This window comes from Acomys russatus, chromosome 6, assembly GCF_903995435.1.
Source record: "Acomys russatus chromosome 6, mAcoRus1.1, whole genome shotgun sequence".
NCBI classification, from domain to species: Eukaryota; Metazoa; Chordata; class Mammalia; order Rodentia; family Muridae; genus Acomys; species Acomys russatus.
In genome coordinates, this window is record NC_067142.1 from 39,090,559 (window position 1) to 39,109,026 (window position 18,468).

The 18,468-nt window shown below is 35.6% G+C and overlaps 1 protein-coding gene across 2 annotated transcripts in view; it reads left to right on the forward strand.

The window, feature by feature from the left end:
* Kcnt2 (potassium sodium-activated channel subfamily T member 2) overlaps positions 1 to 18,468 on the forward strand; it is a 328,896-nt gene that overhangs the window by 107,174 nt on the left and 203,254 nt on the right. For both annotated transcript variants that reach the window (XM_051147516.1, XM_051147517.1), the window contains exons 4-7: positions 5,033 to 5,081; positions 7,349 to 7,408; positions 16,638 to 16,712; positions 17,836 to 17,919. In XM_051147516.1, the coding sequence (XP_051003473.1) occupies positions 5,033 to 5,081; positions 7,349 to 7,408; positions 16,638 to 16,712; positions 17,836 to 17,919 (268 nt within the window). The remainder of the gene's footprint in view (positions 1 to 5,032; positions 5,082 to 7,348; positions 7,409 to 16,637; positions 16,713 to 17,835; positions 17,920 to 18,468) is intronic.

Below are 18,468 nucleotides of genomic sequence, written 5' to 3' on the forward strand. Positions count from 1 at the left end.
TGTGATCAAATTTTAAAGATTATTCCTGCCTAATGATACATTATTCAAAGAACAACAGAATCATGGCAATGTCTTTTCAATATTTGAGAAACTAGAGAAATGAATATCATAACACAGCCCCTCCTTTTCCCCCATGTAGTTACGGTATAGATTCAGACATTGCTAACTAATATCACACAAAATCTCAAATTTTAATCTTTTCCTTAAGAAACGATCCAATACTGATGTTCTTACTACGTTGCAAACCTTTTCTAATATAAGAATACAACAGACAGACAGACACACACACACACACACACACACAGCCCATGGCATCATAGCACATATATAATACCCATACAAATGAAAATCCCTGTTGTGTGTATTTTTGTGCCCTGAGATGTCTTTAGCATCACAGTTTTGGAAAGAGGAGAGCAGGAGGAAAGAACGCAGACTCTAAAAAGTCTTGGAATGTAACAAACTTCCCCTTTACTGAAATCTCATTGAAGTATCTTACATGGGAGTCAGATATATGGTCAGACTTTGAGAGGACAGGGTCCAGGTGGCTTTTTGCATTCCACTCTGCATGGCTTGGGAAGGGAGAAAAATGCTCACAATGAATGGAGGCTACACATTCAGTCAGCACACAGAAAGCCTCTGGATGTTTATTTTTCAAAAGTAGGGTCAGCACCAGCTTGCTTCATTATTGATTGTCTGACTTGGAGTTGGGGATGTTTTATTTCTAGTGCTTTGCAAGGTTATGTTTCTGAGAAATATTTCCAGCATGTAGGCTACAATATACTATGTGTATATTCTGGTCAGTACTAAATTATGTATGGCCTAGCGATGTCAGCCTACTATTATAGCAACTGCTTAGTTTCTCTTGTGTGTTGTGTGTTGGGAGAGTTTTTAATTCACTAGCCTGGCTTAGGTACTGCATAGCACAAGCCTGTATTGGTCAGTAATTTTAAGAACTGTGAAGGGTCTTTAAGCCTTTTGTTGATTATGCTCCACATGTCGACCTGGTTATTCTGATGGGTGTATTTAAACTCTTGGACTTTGTTCTGAATATGCCACTCCATGAAACACTTGAGATGTTAAGCTTGTTCTGGCACTTTGAGCATCTATTTTCCTTCTTGTTAGCAAAGGAAATGTGAAAAGTCACTGCACCTGCATGCCATTAATTTTCTACATTTGACTGTTTCTATCCATGCACTGTTTGATATGGCTCTTCTTCTATTTTAATAATGCTTAATTCATGAACTTGACCTACTTGCATAATCAGATTAAGCATAAATTATTTGCATTTGCATTTTATTATTTTTATTGTTTCATTTCAATCACTAATATTTCTAAAAACCAAAATTGTTCTCTATCATTTGGTGATGAGTTCATGTAGATTCTCTTTAGGTGTACACACATGGCACATGCCAATGTATGTTATTAGCACGCATTGTTTATGAATGCTGTCATGGTTATTACTCTGTAATCTTGATGATGATCGTGATGCTTGGTTGTTGGGCTCTCAGAAAGAGTTCAGTTACTTTCCTCTTATAAATAATACTGTAGTAAATGTTACACATATATTATTGTTTTTTCCCTTTTCCTTTTTATTGTCAATGAGGTCATTTGTCTATCACTGTGGTATAGATGTCAGTTCTGATATGTGTGAGGGTTTATCTAAATATTTGTAGGGTTAATAACTCTTTCTTGTTGGGGTCATGAAGACTGACGATGTCATCCTGTAACTAGACAAGGACTCCTAGTGGTGGGAAGGGAACACCAACTCACTCAAAAACACTTCGACCCCAAACTTACCCTGCCAACAAGATGTCCAGGCATAAAGATAGAGGAGAGATGGAGGGACTGTCCAACCAATGCCTGGCCCAACTTAAGACCTACCCCACAGGAGAGATCCAACCCCTGACAGTAACAAAGACATTCGTCTATGCTTGCAGACAGAAGCCTAGCATAGCTGTCCTCTGAGAGGCTCCACCCAGCAGCTTTTTGAAACAGATGCTGAGACTCACAGCCAAACACTGGGTAGATCACAGGAAGACCTGTGCAAGAATAGGGCAAAAGATAGAAGGGAGGGGACAGGAGCTCCACAATAAGACCTGTAGGGCCAATTAACCAGGGCACAGCGGGCTGGTGGAGATGGAAGTGCCAACCATGGACCACGTATAGACTGGACCTAGGCCCCCTACACAGATGTAGCCAATTGGCAGCTCGATCTTCATGTGGGTCCCCAAGTAAGGAGAGTGGGTTCTGTCTCTGACCTGGACTCTGTTGCTTAATTTTTGATCACTTCCCCCTGTTGGGCCTGCCTTGCCAATCCACAGGGAAAGAGGATGAGCTCACTCCTGATTGACTTGATGCACTTACTTGGGCTTGGATGGGCTCCTTTTTTCTGTGGAGTAGGGAAGGGGGAATAGGGACAAGAGGAAGGGACAGAAAGGAGCGGTCTATAATATGACATGTAAAATGCATTTTTTATATTTTATAGTTCTGACAATAGCTTTTTACAAAAATGCACATTTTATATATATTTATAGACTTTTATCTTAAGATGGCAGAAAACACTAATTTCATATCCTTTAAACATGGATATTAGAGATTTATAGATTCTTTAAATATGTTATAAGCATTATATGATATCATGGTTGCAGATCTTATTTCAATTCAAAAGTATTAGTTTAAACATTCCACAGTCTTTTTTCCTGGTTTACCAAGATAAAATTTAGCCTAAAACATCCTTCATAGATATAACTATATCTTATATCCATGATAATTATCAATTATTTTTCAGTGTTCACTTTAGCAGTTTATCTTATTGTTATCAAATGATTGATATCTATTTGATTATTTATAAACTTTGTGACACCTCTTTCTGTCTTAATTTTATGTTATTTATTTATATGTGGATGTTTTTCCAACATGTATGTCTGTGTGGCATATGTGTGCCTGGTTACTTCAGTAGACAGAGACTATCAGATCTCCTCTAACTGTAGTTACAGAGAGTTGTGAGCTGCCATGTGAGTGCTAAGATCAAATCAAGGTCCTCTGGAAGAGCAACCAGTGCTGTTCACCACTGAGCCGTCTCTCCAACCCCGACACCTATCTTTTGTATTAACTGATTAATACTGAGCCCATATCGTCCTTTTCTTTCTCACACTTCTTTCTTGTTTCTTGTGTTAAAGAAAACACAGAAGAAATGTTTTAGGAAGGATGGCAAACTCCCAGCTATACATTTTCTTTTCTGGCCCTTCCGTCATTCATATTGGCTGACTAGTCTGTTGTGTGTGTGTGCACTAAGTGAAGCACTGCATTTATAACAGTGAGTAAAGCAGACGTAACATTTGATGCTATAGATTTCGTAACTTGGGAGGGGGATGCCCATTAAATAAATAAGTTTCAGTCACGATGAGTGGCAGGAGAAAGTTGAGAAGAGACAAAGCTGAAGATATGAATTAACAGCATCGATCAGGAAATCCTCAGAGAGTTCCCTGAGTGAACGTATTCTGCAGAGTTCTAGAGGAGGGAAGAACAGCCACAAGAAGCTTGAGCAAGGATGGCACGCATCACACACGGAAAATGCCAAAGACTTCCATATTGGGGGATTTAGTCTTTATTTTTAAAAGGTAAAAATTGTAGAGGAACCGGATCCAAAATATATTACAATAAAAGAAATTACTGCAATTCCAATTTAAAAATCGTAGAAGGCAAATGAATTGATTTTGGAAGGTTTTAGAAACTAATAAGATCTCAAAAGGGCCAAATTGAAAAACAAACACTGTAGCTTAGAGGAAAGGGGCCAGTGTGGTGAATATTAGAATAGATGGATTCTACACGTACTTGGTGGGGTTTGGAAGTAGTGACGAGTATGTGAAGTGCTTGCACATGCAGAGGGGCAGTGTCTGAGAGCAGATTGCAGGTCATTTTAAACTGAAATCTGCAGTGATAAACACGCACCAGACTTTTAGAGGAAATCCAAAGCTTGCGCTGGAGTAATTGAAGATGTTATTTAGCCAGATAGATGTGACATAATATAGTACAATATAGTAATGTTCACCACAGTGGCTTTCTGCGGTCTAATAAGATTTTTAAAGTAAGCAAAAAGAAGAAGAGCTTGTGATTCTCTTATTATTCTGTATATTACAAAAAGAAAATCCCAGCATTTGGAAGCACACTTAATGCCTTATGAGACTTCTCACTTTTCATAACTACAAAGAGTGGATGGCATTATTTGTATTGATGGGCTACTTTCGCTTCATGGAAAATGATATTGCAACAATTTTCATCTTTTCCTGAGTAGATTTTATTTTTATGAATGACTTCCAGTTCAATCATACACACACACACATACACACACACACATACACACACACACATATATATGTAATTAGTGCTATGTTAACTCCATCATAGTGTTCATTGGAAAGTTTAACCATTTATTAACATCAGAATGAGCAACATTTAAAGAAGACTCTTAAAGACAATTATTTCCCATGAGGACATCATCTTACATAATAGTACATATTGACCTCAGTCACCATGATTTTTGTGTCTTAGGTTAAGTCTTTTATCAAAATGCAAATGTGAAATGTTAATGTGCTATAAACTTTCAGTTACCGACTATTGTGATTATTTATATTGTTCATTATGTATTATGCAAGTACAAATACTTTTAAAAATAACAGTCTTTACATTAGAAGAAGAGCCTTTAATGAATTTTAGTGGATAATAAAGCAAAGATCGTGAGATATTGTTGCAGTCCTGTGTATCATTCTCACTAATTGCTTGCTTTATTTTGCATTTACTATTAACAGTAATAAAAATGAAAATTAAGGTGTCATATGTTTTTATGGAAGTAGAAATGAATATTAGTAAAAGAGCTGAATCCATTATATTACCTAATGTTTCTCATGTTGATATCTGTATTTAATTGTCATTTATGTAATAATTGCTATTTTAATACTTTTAAATATAATCGACTTTTTAAATGGATTTTTTGCATTCGAAAAAACTAAAATTTTAATTTTTCTTTCCATAGGTCTCACATATTTTGGGTTAACAGAAGTCTACCTTTATGGGGCTTACAGGTTATGTACAAGTTTATTTTATTCCTATATTTTTGGGTTCATTCATATTTTACACTATTGGGGTGTGGGCTGTTGATGTTCAAGTTGAGTTTGCCTTAATTGCATATATCTATGCACACCATAGGCTAACATTTCTTCTTGTTTGCCCCTTTTACCTTTTGAAACTTTCCTTGCAATCTGAATTAAAGAACATCGGAAGATTAAAACAACAACAACAACAAGAAACCAAGAGTCATGTACCTCCTTTAAGAGCAGTCAAGCACCACAACTGTGGCTACTTTTAATCTAGAGAAATGTGGTAGAAGCTAAACAAATGAATGTATAAGCTTAGAAACCACACAGATGATAGTGTAAAGAAAAAAAAAAATGAAAAGGATACGCAGCATGTCAATGGAGTCTTAAAAAAGTCAAAATATAAACAAGAGGAATGCACGTCTGAACTATCACCCAGGGCTCCGCAGAGTAGGCTGCCTAGCCTTCATTCTTGTTTCTATTAGACTTAATGCTTAGCATTGTTTGTATAAAACTCTATCACTTCTCCTTATTTTTTCTGGGTCTCAGATACTTTTTTTTTTTAACCTTCTGTTAGTTCTTAGATGTGCAAATTAACTGGAAGACAGGATCACTTACACAAAGACTTGGATGTTGTAGGATTCTTGCCTGTGTCCAACTTCTAGTACAGTGATACTTAGATCAGGAGTTTGACTGCCCTAAAATGCCTTGCTGATCCTTTCCACATAATGTGTGGCAATGACTGATTTTGAAAGTGCAGTGTGATTATACCTACACATAAAAATTTTTTAAGCTCACTTCACGTTTTGCGTAAGTGGTTTAATTTTGTTTTACATTAGTGGTTTTCATGTGTGGATTTCAACCCATTGGCAAGCCTCTATCTCCAAAAATAGCTACATTACGATTCATAACCTTAGCAAAATTACAGTTATGAAGTAACAATTAAAGTAACTTTATGGTTGGAAGTCACCACAATATGAGGAACTGCATGAAAAGGCTGCAGCATTAGGAGGTTGAGACCCACTGGTTTACACTGACTTCTATTGCAATGTCAATTAGTATACAGGAAATCCTTCTCAAATACCTTTCCCAAAATTACATGGTCGTTAAACTATAGTCTTATGTCTCTCATGTAATTCCTATATCATTCTTTAATACAAGTAAATTAATACTTTATAAAGACATAAGGTTGCTTTTATTTAAATTTAAAATTGCTTTTATTTAAGTTAAATAATATCCTGAGTAATATGTATAATAGCTTTTCATATTTTTAAAAAAAATTACACACCAGGGGCTATTAGAAAATAGCATGATCATGATAGAGAATTTGTGGAAAAAAACAAAATTCCACGAAATACCTTTTCTGATGGTAAGAAACCTTAATTACACAATAAATATGATTGATATTTGAATCTTTTCCTGTTTGTGTTTGCATATTTTATTCATGTCTCCGTTTTAAACTAATGAGAAGATAGTGTGTGCCACCCAGAGGAGAGCATTTGCCTGGAATGTATGAAAAACACTGTAATTAGTTCACTTACATAATAAAGACACACCACTGAGGAAGAATTCCTGGATTTCTATGTTCAGTTTTCTGCTCCAGTGTTTTCTGACAGTAGCAGTAAAGATAGTATATGCCGCAGAGTACACATAGAGGGGAGCTTGTTCAAATGACAAAAAATGAGAATTTCTGCCCATAAAAGCCCAATTGGTCATAGAACTGGTATGTCATCCTGAAGGACCCTGCATGGCTGAAATAGCCCTGTCTTAGTAAATTCAAGGATGTTGGCATTACAGATTGCCTGAGGTGGAATGAAATGATTCAGTGCACTCAGAAGCTTGGTTTTGGTGTTCTGAAGGGAAACTCCTATTTAGACTATGAGCAAAGCATTTGTGTCTGATCCTAATTTTCGTGCATCTTGCCCATTTTACCCAGTATGAGTATTTAACTCACATCTTTATATTTAGGACAATGAATCAAAATTATTTATTGAGAATATGTGAAAATATGAAAACTAAGCTGTAATATACAAGGAAGTAAAATATTGTGTATATCCTTTGATCTGCAAATTGAAGTTTATGTAGTAGTGCCACTTATATCATATGTATACATATCATATGCAGATGTGTACAATTGTATATATATGTATATATATGTACACAATCTCACATATTTGTATATAGTTAATAGCACATCATGAAAGCATATTTTATTTGCCTTGCATCTTCTCATTAGGTTACAATTTGTTTTTTAGGTCTCAGTGGCATTGATCAGTCTATTTGAAACAATACTCCTTGGTTATCTCAGTTATAAGGTAAGGTAGTCTAATTAGTTTTGTACTCTAGAACTCACTGCTAGCATTTACCAAGTTTTCTTCTTTTTAGAGTTCATACGTGGCGATAAGGCAGGCTCTTCTTAAACCACTTTAATTATTCAGAGCCTCTCTAGAAAGGGATAAAAAAATGTAGTAATACGGTAGGACTTTCCTTGATGTCTTAGAAGTACTTCACTTATTCCTTTGTGTTTGCTTACCATTATAGGAGTGTCTCTATTGAGACGGTGGAATGGTCCTCATTTTTTTCTTTCTTCTCAATCTCTTTTCTTAATCTGTTAAAATTACAAAAAAAACCTGGGTCTTTTAGGAGTTATTTTAATAAATTATTTTAATTACTGGTAAAGTTTTGTTTGGTTAACACAGTTTATCAAGTATTTATGAAGCTCTGTTTAATGAACTCTATACTTCATGGCTCTTCTCAAAGTGTTTACAATCTAGAAAAATGGAATAGTTGGGAAAATAATGCAGATAACTACCATATAAATAAGAAAACAAGAAGTTGTTTTTGGTAGAAAATATATATATATATGATGGGTTCAGGAAAAGAAAGGTTGTATCTTAGGATAAAAGGTCTTCAAAATTGGCAGAGTTATATCATCAGTGACTTTAATAAGGCAACATGAAAAGACAGGGACATTGGTATTGATAAATTAGCTAAAGAGTAAATAAAAGAATGTGCATATGAAGAGAAGGATTGGCAAATGATTACATTTGGCTGAAACATGGATTCCTCGTTTGGTAACATAGAATGCGAAATGGTCAGAACCTCTAGGTAACACAACCCCAAATTACATCTCACATTAAAGACCATGCGATTGCTTGACAAAGGAAGCATTATGGAGAAAAATCAATAGTGAATCAGGGCATGGTTCACCACTATAATTGCACGCTTCGGAGATAGAATCAGAAGGATCAATAAATCAAAGACAATTAAGTCCTTAAGTTGAGGAGTAGTTTCAATAATCTACTATTTGTTCTATCATCCCTATATATTTTGATATTCCCCATTCTTTCTTTTCAATCCCTGTCTCCAAACATAAGGAAGAAAGATAAAAGCCGGGCGTAGTGGCACATGCCATTAATCCCAGCACTTGAGAGGCAGAGGCAGACGGATTGCTGTGAGGTCAAGGCCAGCCTGGTCTACAAAGCCAGTCTAGGATAGCCAAGGCTACACAGAGAAACCCTGTCTCAAAAAAAAAAAAAAAAAAAAGATAAAGGAAAGGAGAGAAATCCCTGGGTCCAACCTTGCTTTCTCTCTGAATAAGACCAATATAATTTATAACCATTCCCAATGAAAATAAACATCCATAGCCAAAGAAAACAACCCCAAACCTACCCAACCCCTTTAAGGGAAATAAGGTGTTGTTCTCTTAAAGTTTCTTCCAGGTGATTTTGGACAAATAATACCTCTATAGGGGCCCAAATAAAATTGGGGGAAATGGTTAAACAAGCTAGGAATAGCATTTGTGGTCCAGGTTCTAAATTTTGAGCAATTCCAGGCTTAATAGAAGTCTTGTGTGGGAGTCTGCAATGCTGGACCAATTGGGATTGGAAGCTTTCTTCGAAGCTTTCCTGTTCTGAGACACAGCAGCTGAAGCACTTGGTGCTGGAACATGAAGGATGCAGGATGTCAGCATTCAGCATGCTGAGAGGAATGAATCCTGTCAGTTCTGACGCAAAGTCAGTGTCCGGTTCTTTTGTTCTGAAATCATATAATTTCTCACAAACATTATACAGTCCTAAAGTTATAAATGTATGAGGGGTGCGTGATGCACAGAACAATTAAGGCTAGTCCTCTGCTCTTTGTATGAGCAGAAGAAAGAAATCTGTAAATCTTCATTCGTGCCGTATGACGTCACAGGGATTTTGTAACCAACAAGAAGAACAGTCTATGCATAGACATTCATGACTCCGCCAGTCTCAGAGCTATTCCCATGTAATGGGATTAACAACATAAGTTACCTGCTTGTTATGAAGTCTGAATTCTTTACATCCCAATTGTAGCCCCATCCCTCATGCCTCCCAAAGCCCCGTTTTCATATGAGGACATGGGAGATGAGGAGGGAGGCAATAAATACTATTTGGAAGCTAGAGAAGAAAGCTAAGAGTCATACATATTTAAGTTACTTAGAAAGTCGTGTCTCAGTGATATTCTGTATTGGCGGAGGGAGAGACGTTTAACACTCTGTATCTCCTGGTTGGGAATGTGTACTATAAGTTTGTCCTGATGAACAGACAATTCTAAATTCTCAACTACTTAAGGTGAAAAATAAAAACGCTAGGAATATCTTTAAAGTTGTTTAATCTTCAGCTGTGTGGTACTTGTTGAATGTGAGGCACAGAAGGAATATATTTAACTCATTAGACATGCAGGATTTTTGGGAAATCAGTTATGTCTCTTTCACTTGGGTTTGCTTATGTGCATAGCCAAATATTAATATTAATTCATGAATGTATTTTCTCCAAATTTCAACTAAAGTTAATATGAACATTTTTTTTTTCTGTTTTGCTAAAAGGACTTCTTGCTCTGATTGAAGAAGTCATTTAAAATATACAAAGATATTCAGGATAATTTTCATTGCAATTATATGCTGATGACATTCATAATTAATTCCTTCCTATCATTGATAAAATGAGAGCAGAACATTACAAGGCTCAGCAGACACGGCTTGATGATATATAATATTTCTATCTGACCCCTATAAAGTTTAATGGCTTAGCTGGAGGAGAAATAAATGTTAAAGTCCAAAATGTTACAAAGGAAATAGAAAGGATAAAAATAATTTGTGACAGTAGAAGACATTTCTATTATCTTCTTTTCCTCTCATAAATTTGGTCACAGTCATAAACTCTTCGACATAGCAAGTGTGGTGTTGAATAACCTTTTTTGGAGTGAATTAATTAAATAATTGGTAACAATTCATGGCATATAAATGAGAATCTAAAATGTGTTCCTTTCTACACACGAGGATCTTTAAAGTCAAAAACAGCCTTGCAATCATGATAGTTATTTGCATTACAGGTTGTATCATTACCTAACATTATTTGCTACCTAAACATCTGAAATATTAATGTGAATAGCCAGTTTCTTATATATTTCTTATATGGGTTTGCAGAACAGATTGGTATTCAGATATGTAATATTTTAAAACATATACGACATTAAAAGAGCTTTTAAATTCCCCCAACATAATGCACTCTAAAATGAGAATAAATTAGGTTTTTTTTTTAATTAAAAAAGTTTGTTGTCTTATGGAGTCAGAGAATGAAATTAGCAAAATTTGAAAGTGCATGTGGAAATGAGCTTATAATGAATTTAAAATCCATGGCATGATGAGCCTTATTCTCCCTTATTCTCTCTGCTCGCTAGTACTTTCATTCATGTTTATAGCTGCTTGACAAAAGACAGTAATTGCTCAGCACTCAAGTTCTTATTCATCTGGCACCATCGATGCCTTCTAAGTCTTTATTAAATGCTTTCAAGATGGAACTCCATTTATATGTACATATTCACTATCAAAAGGAAACCAACATGAATATCAGCATAGTTTTGAGATCTCTACAAACAAAAATTCATAATGTCTAGAAGCTTTGGTTAAGTCTCTGATTATTTGTTCCATAATTACTCCAAAAAAGTATTAAATCTGAGAAATTTATCACCATAATAATTTATCTGAAAAAAATCCTAAGGTGTTTTTTAGATGGTAACAGGTATGTCTAAATGCTTTGGACTGTTTGCCATGCCTTGACATTTAAAATTTACATATTGCTAATCATACATTTAATGCTATAAGTATTACTATTGGAATCTATTTAAAAAACACCAACTGTCAGATTTTTTTTATTATGTAAGTTAGGCAATATTGTTTTTAATCCCTTAAGAATAAAATGTTTAACTCACACACCTAAGGATGAAGAAACATTACAGAAGAGAGGGTGGAGAGATTGTAAATGCCAGAGGATCATCAGTTTGTGGTGATATTGTATTTTCTACTAACATTAGAGACTGTACCAGTAAACTCTCATCACCATGTCTGCACACACATGAGCTAAACAAGATGATACCAAACTGGATGTGGGACAGTTCACAAAGCGTTGACACTACCCAATGAAATACAAGCAACTGAGGAAAACTGGGAACAGAGGGGGAGATCCTCCCCAAGAAAAAGTGCTCTAACAGATTGTTCATAGAAAAGCAATCATCCCTGAAAACATACATACTAAAGTAACATTATATGGACTCATCAGGTTATATTAGGGAATTTGTATGTACGTACAAATGTTTATATGCTTTCAATGATAACTGATTAAAAAACAGGCCATAAATTTAAAGGAGAATGCGTAGGACTATAAGCAAGGGTTTGGAGGGAGGAAAGAGAAGAGGGAAATGTAATTAATATACAATTTCAGAAACAAAGAAACACAAAAGAATAAAATATTCATATATAATTTCTATGTTCAAAATGGGCTTTACAACAACTAGATTGCTATATTTAGTTCTCCAACTTTTATAGTGCTTTTTAGAATTGACTTCTGCTTTCCTTGGTGATAATATCCAGCACATTTTCTGTTGTGTATTTTGCTACAGTTTGATTAAGGGCTGACATGCCCATGGTAACTGAAATGGTTGGCTTAAGGTTTATTTACATTTTATTGAATTCTGCCAATAAGAATAACCTATTATTACACCAGTAGAACTGGTAGAAAATTATCTCTTAGAAGAAACAATTGCATTGTGTTTCCATCATGAAAGTGAAATTAAGTGATATGAGTGTTTGATATGATTTTGAGAAGCACTTGTCTTTGGATATTGTTCATAGTTCGCTACATAGTGGCATTCCATCAATGCATGCTCTTTTTTTATTATCGTAATTTAATTTTGTCCTGTAGATTCTTATGGTGCAGGTCCACTAGGAATTCCTAATGGCCAGTGAAACTCATGGATCCTTTCCACATTTATTTATAATAACTATTTTAGGGAAGATAATTTACAAATGCATCACTTAGTTCAGAAGATAACCTGAGACCTAAGTATTAAGCAAAGTGAACACAACTTAAAATACATGTGCTTATTTTTAGCCATAAACACATTATTCCTCTAAACAGTTTGACAATGAAAATTAGTCCTCAGTGGGAAGTTCATTCAGTTGTGGCAACACCACACACACACACACACCAGCCATGGTGTGGGTGGCATATTATGTGTATTTAGGAATGGAACTTCATCCTTTGTGTCACCTGTGTGAGAAACAGATCAAAGTATCTTGAGCAATTTTATGTTGATTCTCACTGTGTGTGATTTAAAATCTCTAGTGTGGCTGGGCATGGTGGCACAAGCCTTTAATCCCAGCACTCAGAATTCAAGACCAACGTGGTCTCTAAAGTGAGTCTAGGACAGCCAGAGCTGTTGCACAGAGAAACCCTGTCTCAAAACAACAACAACAACACAAACACACAAACTCTCTAGTGTGGAAGCTGTATCAAAGCCCTACGTGGGGGCCATTTCTTTCCTAGAATGACTGTGATGACAGGGCGACGTAAGAAAGAGAAAGCAAAATAAAACAAAAGAACAATACAATTCTTGAAAGTAATTTAGTATGTAAAATGAAGTCAGGAAAGAAGGCCACTTGAAGACATGTATGCAGAGACACACACATGACACATGTTAGGATCAAAATGACTTGGGAGATGGCATGGCTTTTAAAATAGAGGAGGAAGACTAGAAAGTTGGCTCAGTGTTTAAAGAGTACTTGCTGCTCATCTAGATGCCATGAGTTTGGTTTCCATCACCCAAGCCAGGTGGCCAACAAAGTCTCTGTAACCCCAACTCAAGGAAATCTAATGCCTCTGTTCTTCTTGGGCACCCATTCTCAGCTGCAGACAACCACATGTAATTAAAATTAAGTAAAAAATAAAAATAGGGAGCTCAATATACTATTACATTGTAATAGTACTTTTTCATGTTAAACTGTGTGACTACCTGAAGAATTTAAAGGTATATTTATTAGTACACTGGCAATGTATGTTTGATAATACAACACAGATATAGGTAAATTCCAGTGATAAGAATAGAAAGGCAGATGCTAATAGGAGGCTTGACACTAGATGAGAAAGAATAAAATGTGAACTAGAAAATCTCATGCTCCACTTGCAAGTGTTTATGTCTTGTTGGTACACTGCATTCGTGTGGTAATGGGACAGAATGACGTATTAGGATTCTTAAGGATACTTGATTTGTGTTGTAGGAACGAGCTCAACCAGGAACAAAACATAATGTGGCTTTCAGACATATTGCATTCACGATTTCAAGACCTCAATATGCAATAGTGGATTAAATATTTGACCTGAGTCAAAATTTCCAAGATTGAGTATTGACATGGGATAGAAATAAAATGTTTGGAAGTCACAGGTTATTGTTGGCTATAAGTTGTAGCTGAAGCCTAGGTACCCTAGATAAAAGTGCTCAGAATGACACGCAGACAGAAAAAGTTAAAATTTCCCTTCTAGAATGTTTCTGTTGAAATTCATTTTCATGTTTAGGGATTTGTATTTACCTACATTGGGGGAGTTTTTAATTATAAACTTCTTTCAAAGGTGTTCAATGTAGGTTAATAACAAGGCACAAACTACAGTTAAAAATAAAACATTACATTAAAGAAAGGAAAGGATATATAAATTATTTGGGGATTCATCTATTCATTTTCATACTTACTTTATTCCAAGAAAGTACATAAATATGTGCAGTCAGTGCTACAACCTCTCTTGTGGGAGTCAGGCATTTTATCCAGAGGAAGAAGTGTGAGAAAAGTTACAGAAGTATAAAAAGACTGGCAGCTCCAAAGAAATGTAACATTTAATATAGATGAATCTGTGGGTGATTTTAGAGGCAGAGAGCATTTTAACTATAGGCAACATCAGTACTTAAAGTTGAAATTTTGAATATTCACATAATATAATAATGTATATATAATACTAACTATGGACTTGGATTTAATTCTCCAGACAGTGGGAACACAGAAATTTAGAAAGAACTCTTTGCCTAAAATAAAAGATAATTCATAAATGAAATAAGTCAAATCAAATGCCATTTAAAAGACATTGTTAATTATTCACATAAAAAAATCATGTGTTGCCGGGTGGTGGTGGCGCACGCCTTTAATCCCAGCACTCGGGAGGCAGAGGCAGGTGGATCCCTGTTGAGTTCAAGGCCAGCCTGGTCTACAATGCGAGTCCAGGACAGCCAAGGCTACACAGAGAAACCATGTCTTGAAAAACCAAAAAAAAAAAAAAAAAAAATCATGTGTTAAACCAAGATGAATGTTAGGACACATTACCATGAACCATGTTTGTCCAATGTTTCATAGGACTGGAAAGCTGATAGTGATTATTTATGTTCTGAAAGAAAAATATTCACCTGTAAAGTAAAAAATAACCTGACAGTAAAATCAGTTTTGAAGAAGTCCAAGTCAGTTAATCAGCAAACCAGCAATTCAGCAAAGGTAACTGAAACCACAGAAGCCAGACCCCAGAGAACCTCGAAGCATTCTGGGGTGTTTTGTTTTGTTTTGTTTTTGTGTTTTGAGACAGGGTTTCTCTGTGTCACTCTGGCTGTCCTAGCCTTGCTTTGTAGACCAGGCTGGCCTCGAACTCAGTGATCGCCTGCCTCTGCTTCCCAAGTGCTGGGACTAAAGGCGTGCATCACCAAGCCCGGCTTTGAAGCATTCTCTAGAGCAGTACTCTCTAGGAGCATCTCAAAGGGAAACGATGAATAGCAAAACAATAAAAAGCAGTGCCAAACCCAAAGAGCCAAAAAAAAGCCAAACCTCTTATTTCGGCATATATATCTTCTTAGAGTCTGGACTAGGATTTTTATCAGTTGGCCAAGATCATTCTCCCACTAGAGGCAGACCCTCTTCTAGTGAACAAACATCACTTGTTCTCTCACAAGTTTGTTTCCACCAGAAAAACACTACACACCCTCACACAAGTCTGTTTTACATCCCACATTTGGGATCAAAACAAAAACATGTTTATGTCTTCTACCTCTCCAAGTCCATAAATCCTCCTGCTGGTCTATGCTAATTGGATGGGATGAGCAATTTATACATAGCTGTGTGATACATGAACAGTGTGGGTTGTCCTCACGTCAGGAGGCCCTCCCCACACCGCCCCCCCCCTCACGCACATTATGGTTCTCTTCCCAAGTTCCTATTCTGCTCTTGGTTTGACAACCGATTAGAGATTCCTGGGCAGAAGCAAGCCAAGAGGGAAGTGTGGCCAGTATCTCCATTGCAGCGTGGTATGACATCGTGTGCCATGACAACTGCAAAGTCTTGTACTCTTTCTGTGAGAGCTGCTATAACCCTGCTGGTGGTGCTTTGGGGTGAAGGTCCCTCATGCAGTGCCTCAGGCTAGCTTCTCAGGGTCTGACAAACATCTTGAGCTCCTGAGATCCCCAACTATTCCGGTCCCCATTACTTCAGGTACTTTTTTGAGAGTAAACCACTTAAAAATGAGATCAGTTTTCCTTCATTTGTTTCTGTATCTAATTCTATTAAAGTACTCTCTTATAATTAGAGGAACCATGGCTTGTTCTTTAGCCTTGATCTCTTTTTCTTTGCTTCCCTCATTTTTCCCTCTTATGTTAGGCTTGGGCTAAATATAGGCTAGAGTCTGCATGAAGCTAAATGATTCTTTTCACATAATTTGAATTGATTAGAAAGACTTCATTTTACTTATAACATTTCGATACAGAAACGATCTCCCTCATCCCCAACCTGATCCTTCTAGTACTACATTGGCTGTAAATTGACAGAATATTTTTAATATCTTAGCACCTAGAAGACAGATGATCTAGCACAATGGTTTAGAATATGAGCTAGAATAGTTATGATAGTGGAAACAAGTTGTGATAATTTATCCTAAGGCCTTGTTATTAGTGTTCTTTATGTATTAGGTAGTAATTTCTTTTAGAGCATTTTATTATATTCAAATGTTATATGCACTATGCATGACCTACTTTGGATATTTACTACAGCTCTAACATTATAACACCAAAGAGCATAATTCTGCTTAAATTAATATACAATTTATTGATACATTAATATGCAGATCTGATAATATGATACTAAAACTGTTGGTATTACTAAATAAAGTCTGAGTCCTGGTATTTCTTTGACTTTTGCTTTTATTCAACATTTATTTATAGGGAAATATCTGGGAGCAGATTTTACGAATCCCGTTCATCTTGGAAATAATTAATGCAGTCCCCTTCATTATCTCAGTAAGTCTCAGCATCTTAAGAAAGTATTTGTCATTAGATTTAAATAAATTCTCTAAGTCTGGACACTTGTATGTAACATAAGCTAAGAGGCATGAATTCAGACTTCGAATAGAATCTGCCTCCTTGAAAAGAACGAAGTCAGTATGAGGGCTGAATAGCATAGTTAAATGAAATCTAGTAAGTTTCAGTACAAAAGCAAAATAAAACCTTTTTATAGAATTATACTGTATAGCGGTATCATTTCAACAAATGTCAGTATTGTGTAAAGATCCTCAAAATTACATTCCCTTTATTGTAGAATTTTACAAATAGAAACTAATAGCATGAAATATTTACCACAGCTTTCCTGCTGAGAGCATACTCACTTCTAGTTTGTGTATCGAATTTACCCAGTTTAGGTCCTCACTGGTACATACATGAATGGGAGCCAAATAGCCAGATCCTCCTCAAAGTTCTGAATTTCCCCCTGCCATATCCTATGCTACAGTAACTCTGCTCCACTGTAGCCCCCCACACATGTAACTCTGAGGATCTCATTTTGTAAATTTGGGTTCTGCTATCACTTTGACATGGCAATCATTATTGGATTTGAACTGTTTGGATTTTCTTTGAAAAAAAAATCCCCCCAAAATAAGTCATTATTATCTGAAGCTGCTTCTCGTTTCTTACCTTTTCATTTGAGTGACTTATCTACAGAGAGAGCTGAAAGTGGATTAAATGACATCTTACTAAACATCACTACAAATAACTTCAGCTTCTCAACATCATTTGAAGTGGTTGAATCGGAAGACAGTGATGTGTTATAAAAGACAGCCTTGTACCTCTACCACCTCAGCTAGAGAAATGGCAATGTTAAAAACACATGATAAGATTTAACAATAAAATCAGCATGGCTACATGTGACATCTGTTGAAGCCTCTTACTTTATGCCTCTGTAATAATTTCCCCAAAAAATACTTTAGCAATGAGTAAAAAACTATTCATTACTGTTGGTTTTAAAGTACTTGACACTGTTTTAAATCTTTATTTTTTTTAAATGTTCATCTGTTAAATGTTTCTTTTCAATCTACTTGTATAATTTCTTTCTGTGAAATAAAAGTTTAGTTTTTGCGTATTTTTTCAGATATTCTGGCCTACCTTACGGAATCTATTTGTTCCAGTTTTTCTAAACTGTTGGCTTGCCAAACATGCCTTGGAAAATATGATTGTAAGTAATAAAAGTAAAATTCAAAGCAAAAATGTTTTTCAAATGTCCACTATGCCTTACTTATTTTCAAAGTTCCTGTAGAAATAGATTATTTGGCCTCTACTCTTGTCCTTTGACATTCTGTCTTCCCTTATAAATTTGTATAACATGCAGAATGTGTTCAGTTATAAAGACATTGAAATACCAAATGTTTTCATTTTTAACATAATTAACTGCTTCAAATAGTTTTATTTAAATGTTTAGTGGTAAACTCCTGCTATGTACTTCATGTACTATGCAGTATACATAATGAAATATGTATATATTTAACACAAAATTCAGCGATGAATCTGTTGTATCCTAATAAAAATCAAATTCTGTAGGATGCATGCATTCCTTAGGTATTTAATGCTTCAGTTATGGGTAAAGAAATTGGTTCAGGCCTTTTTTATGTCATCAATTGAAGACTTAACTGCTGTTTACACAGGTCAGTGTTTAATCAGTCTTTCGGGATAGGAACAGCTTTCACTTTTAAGGCTGCTTATGCACACATGGTTCATAGTTCATAAG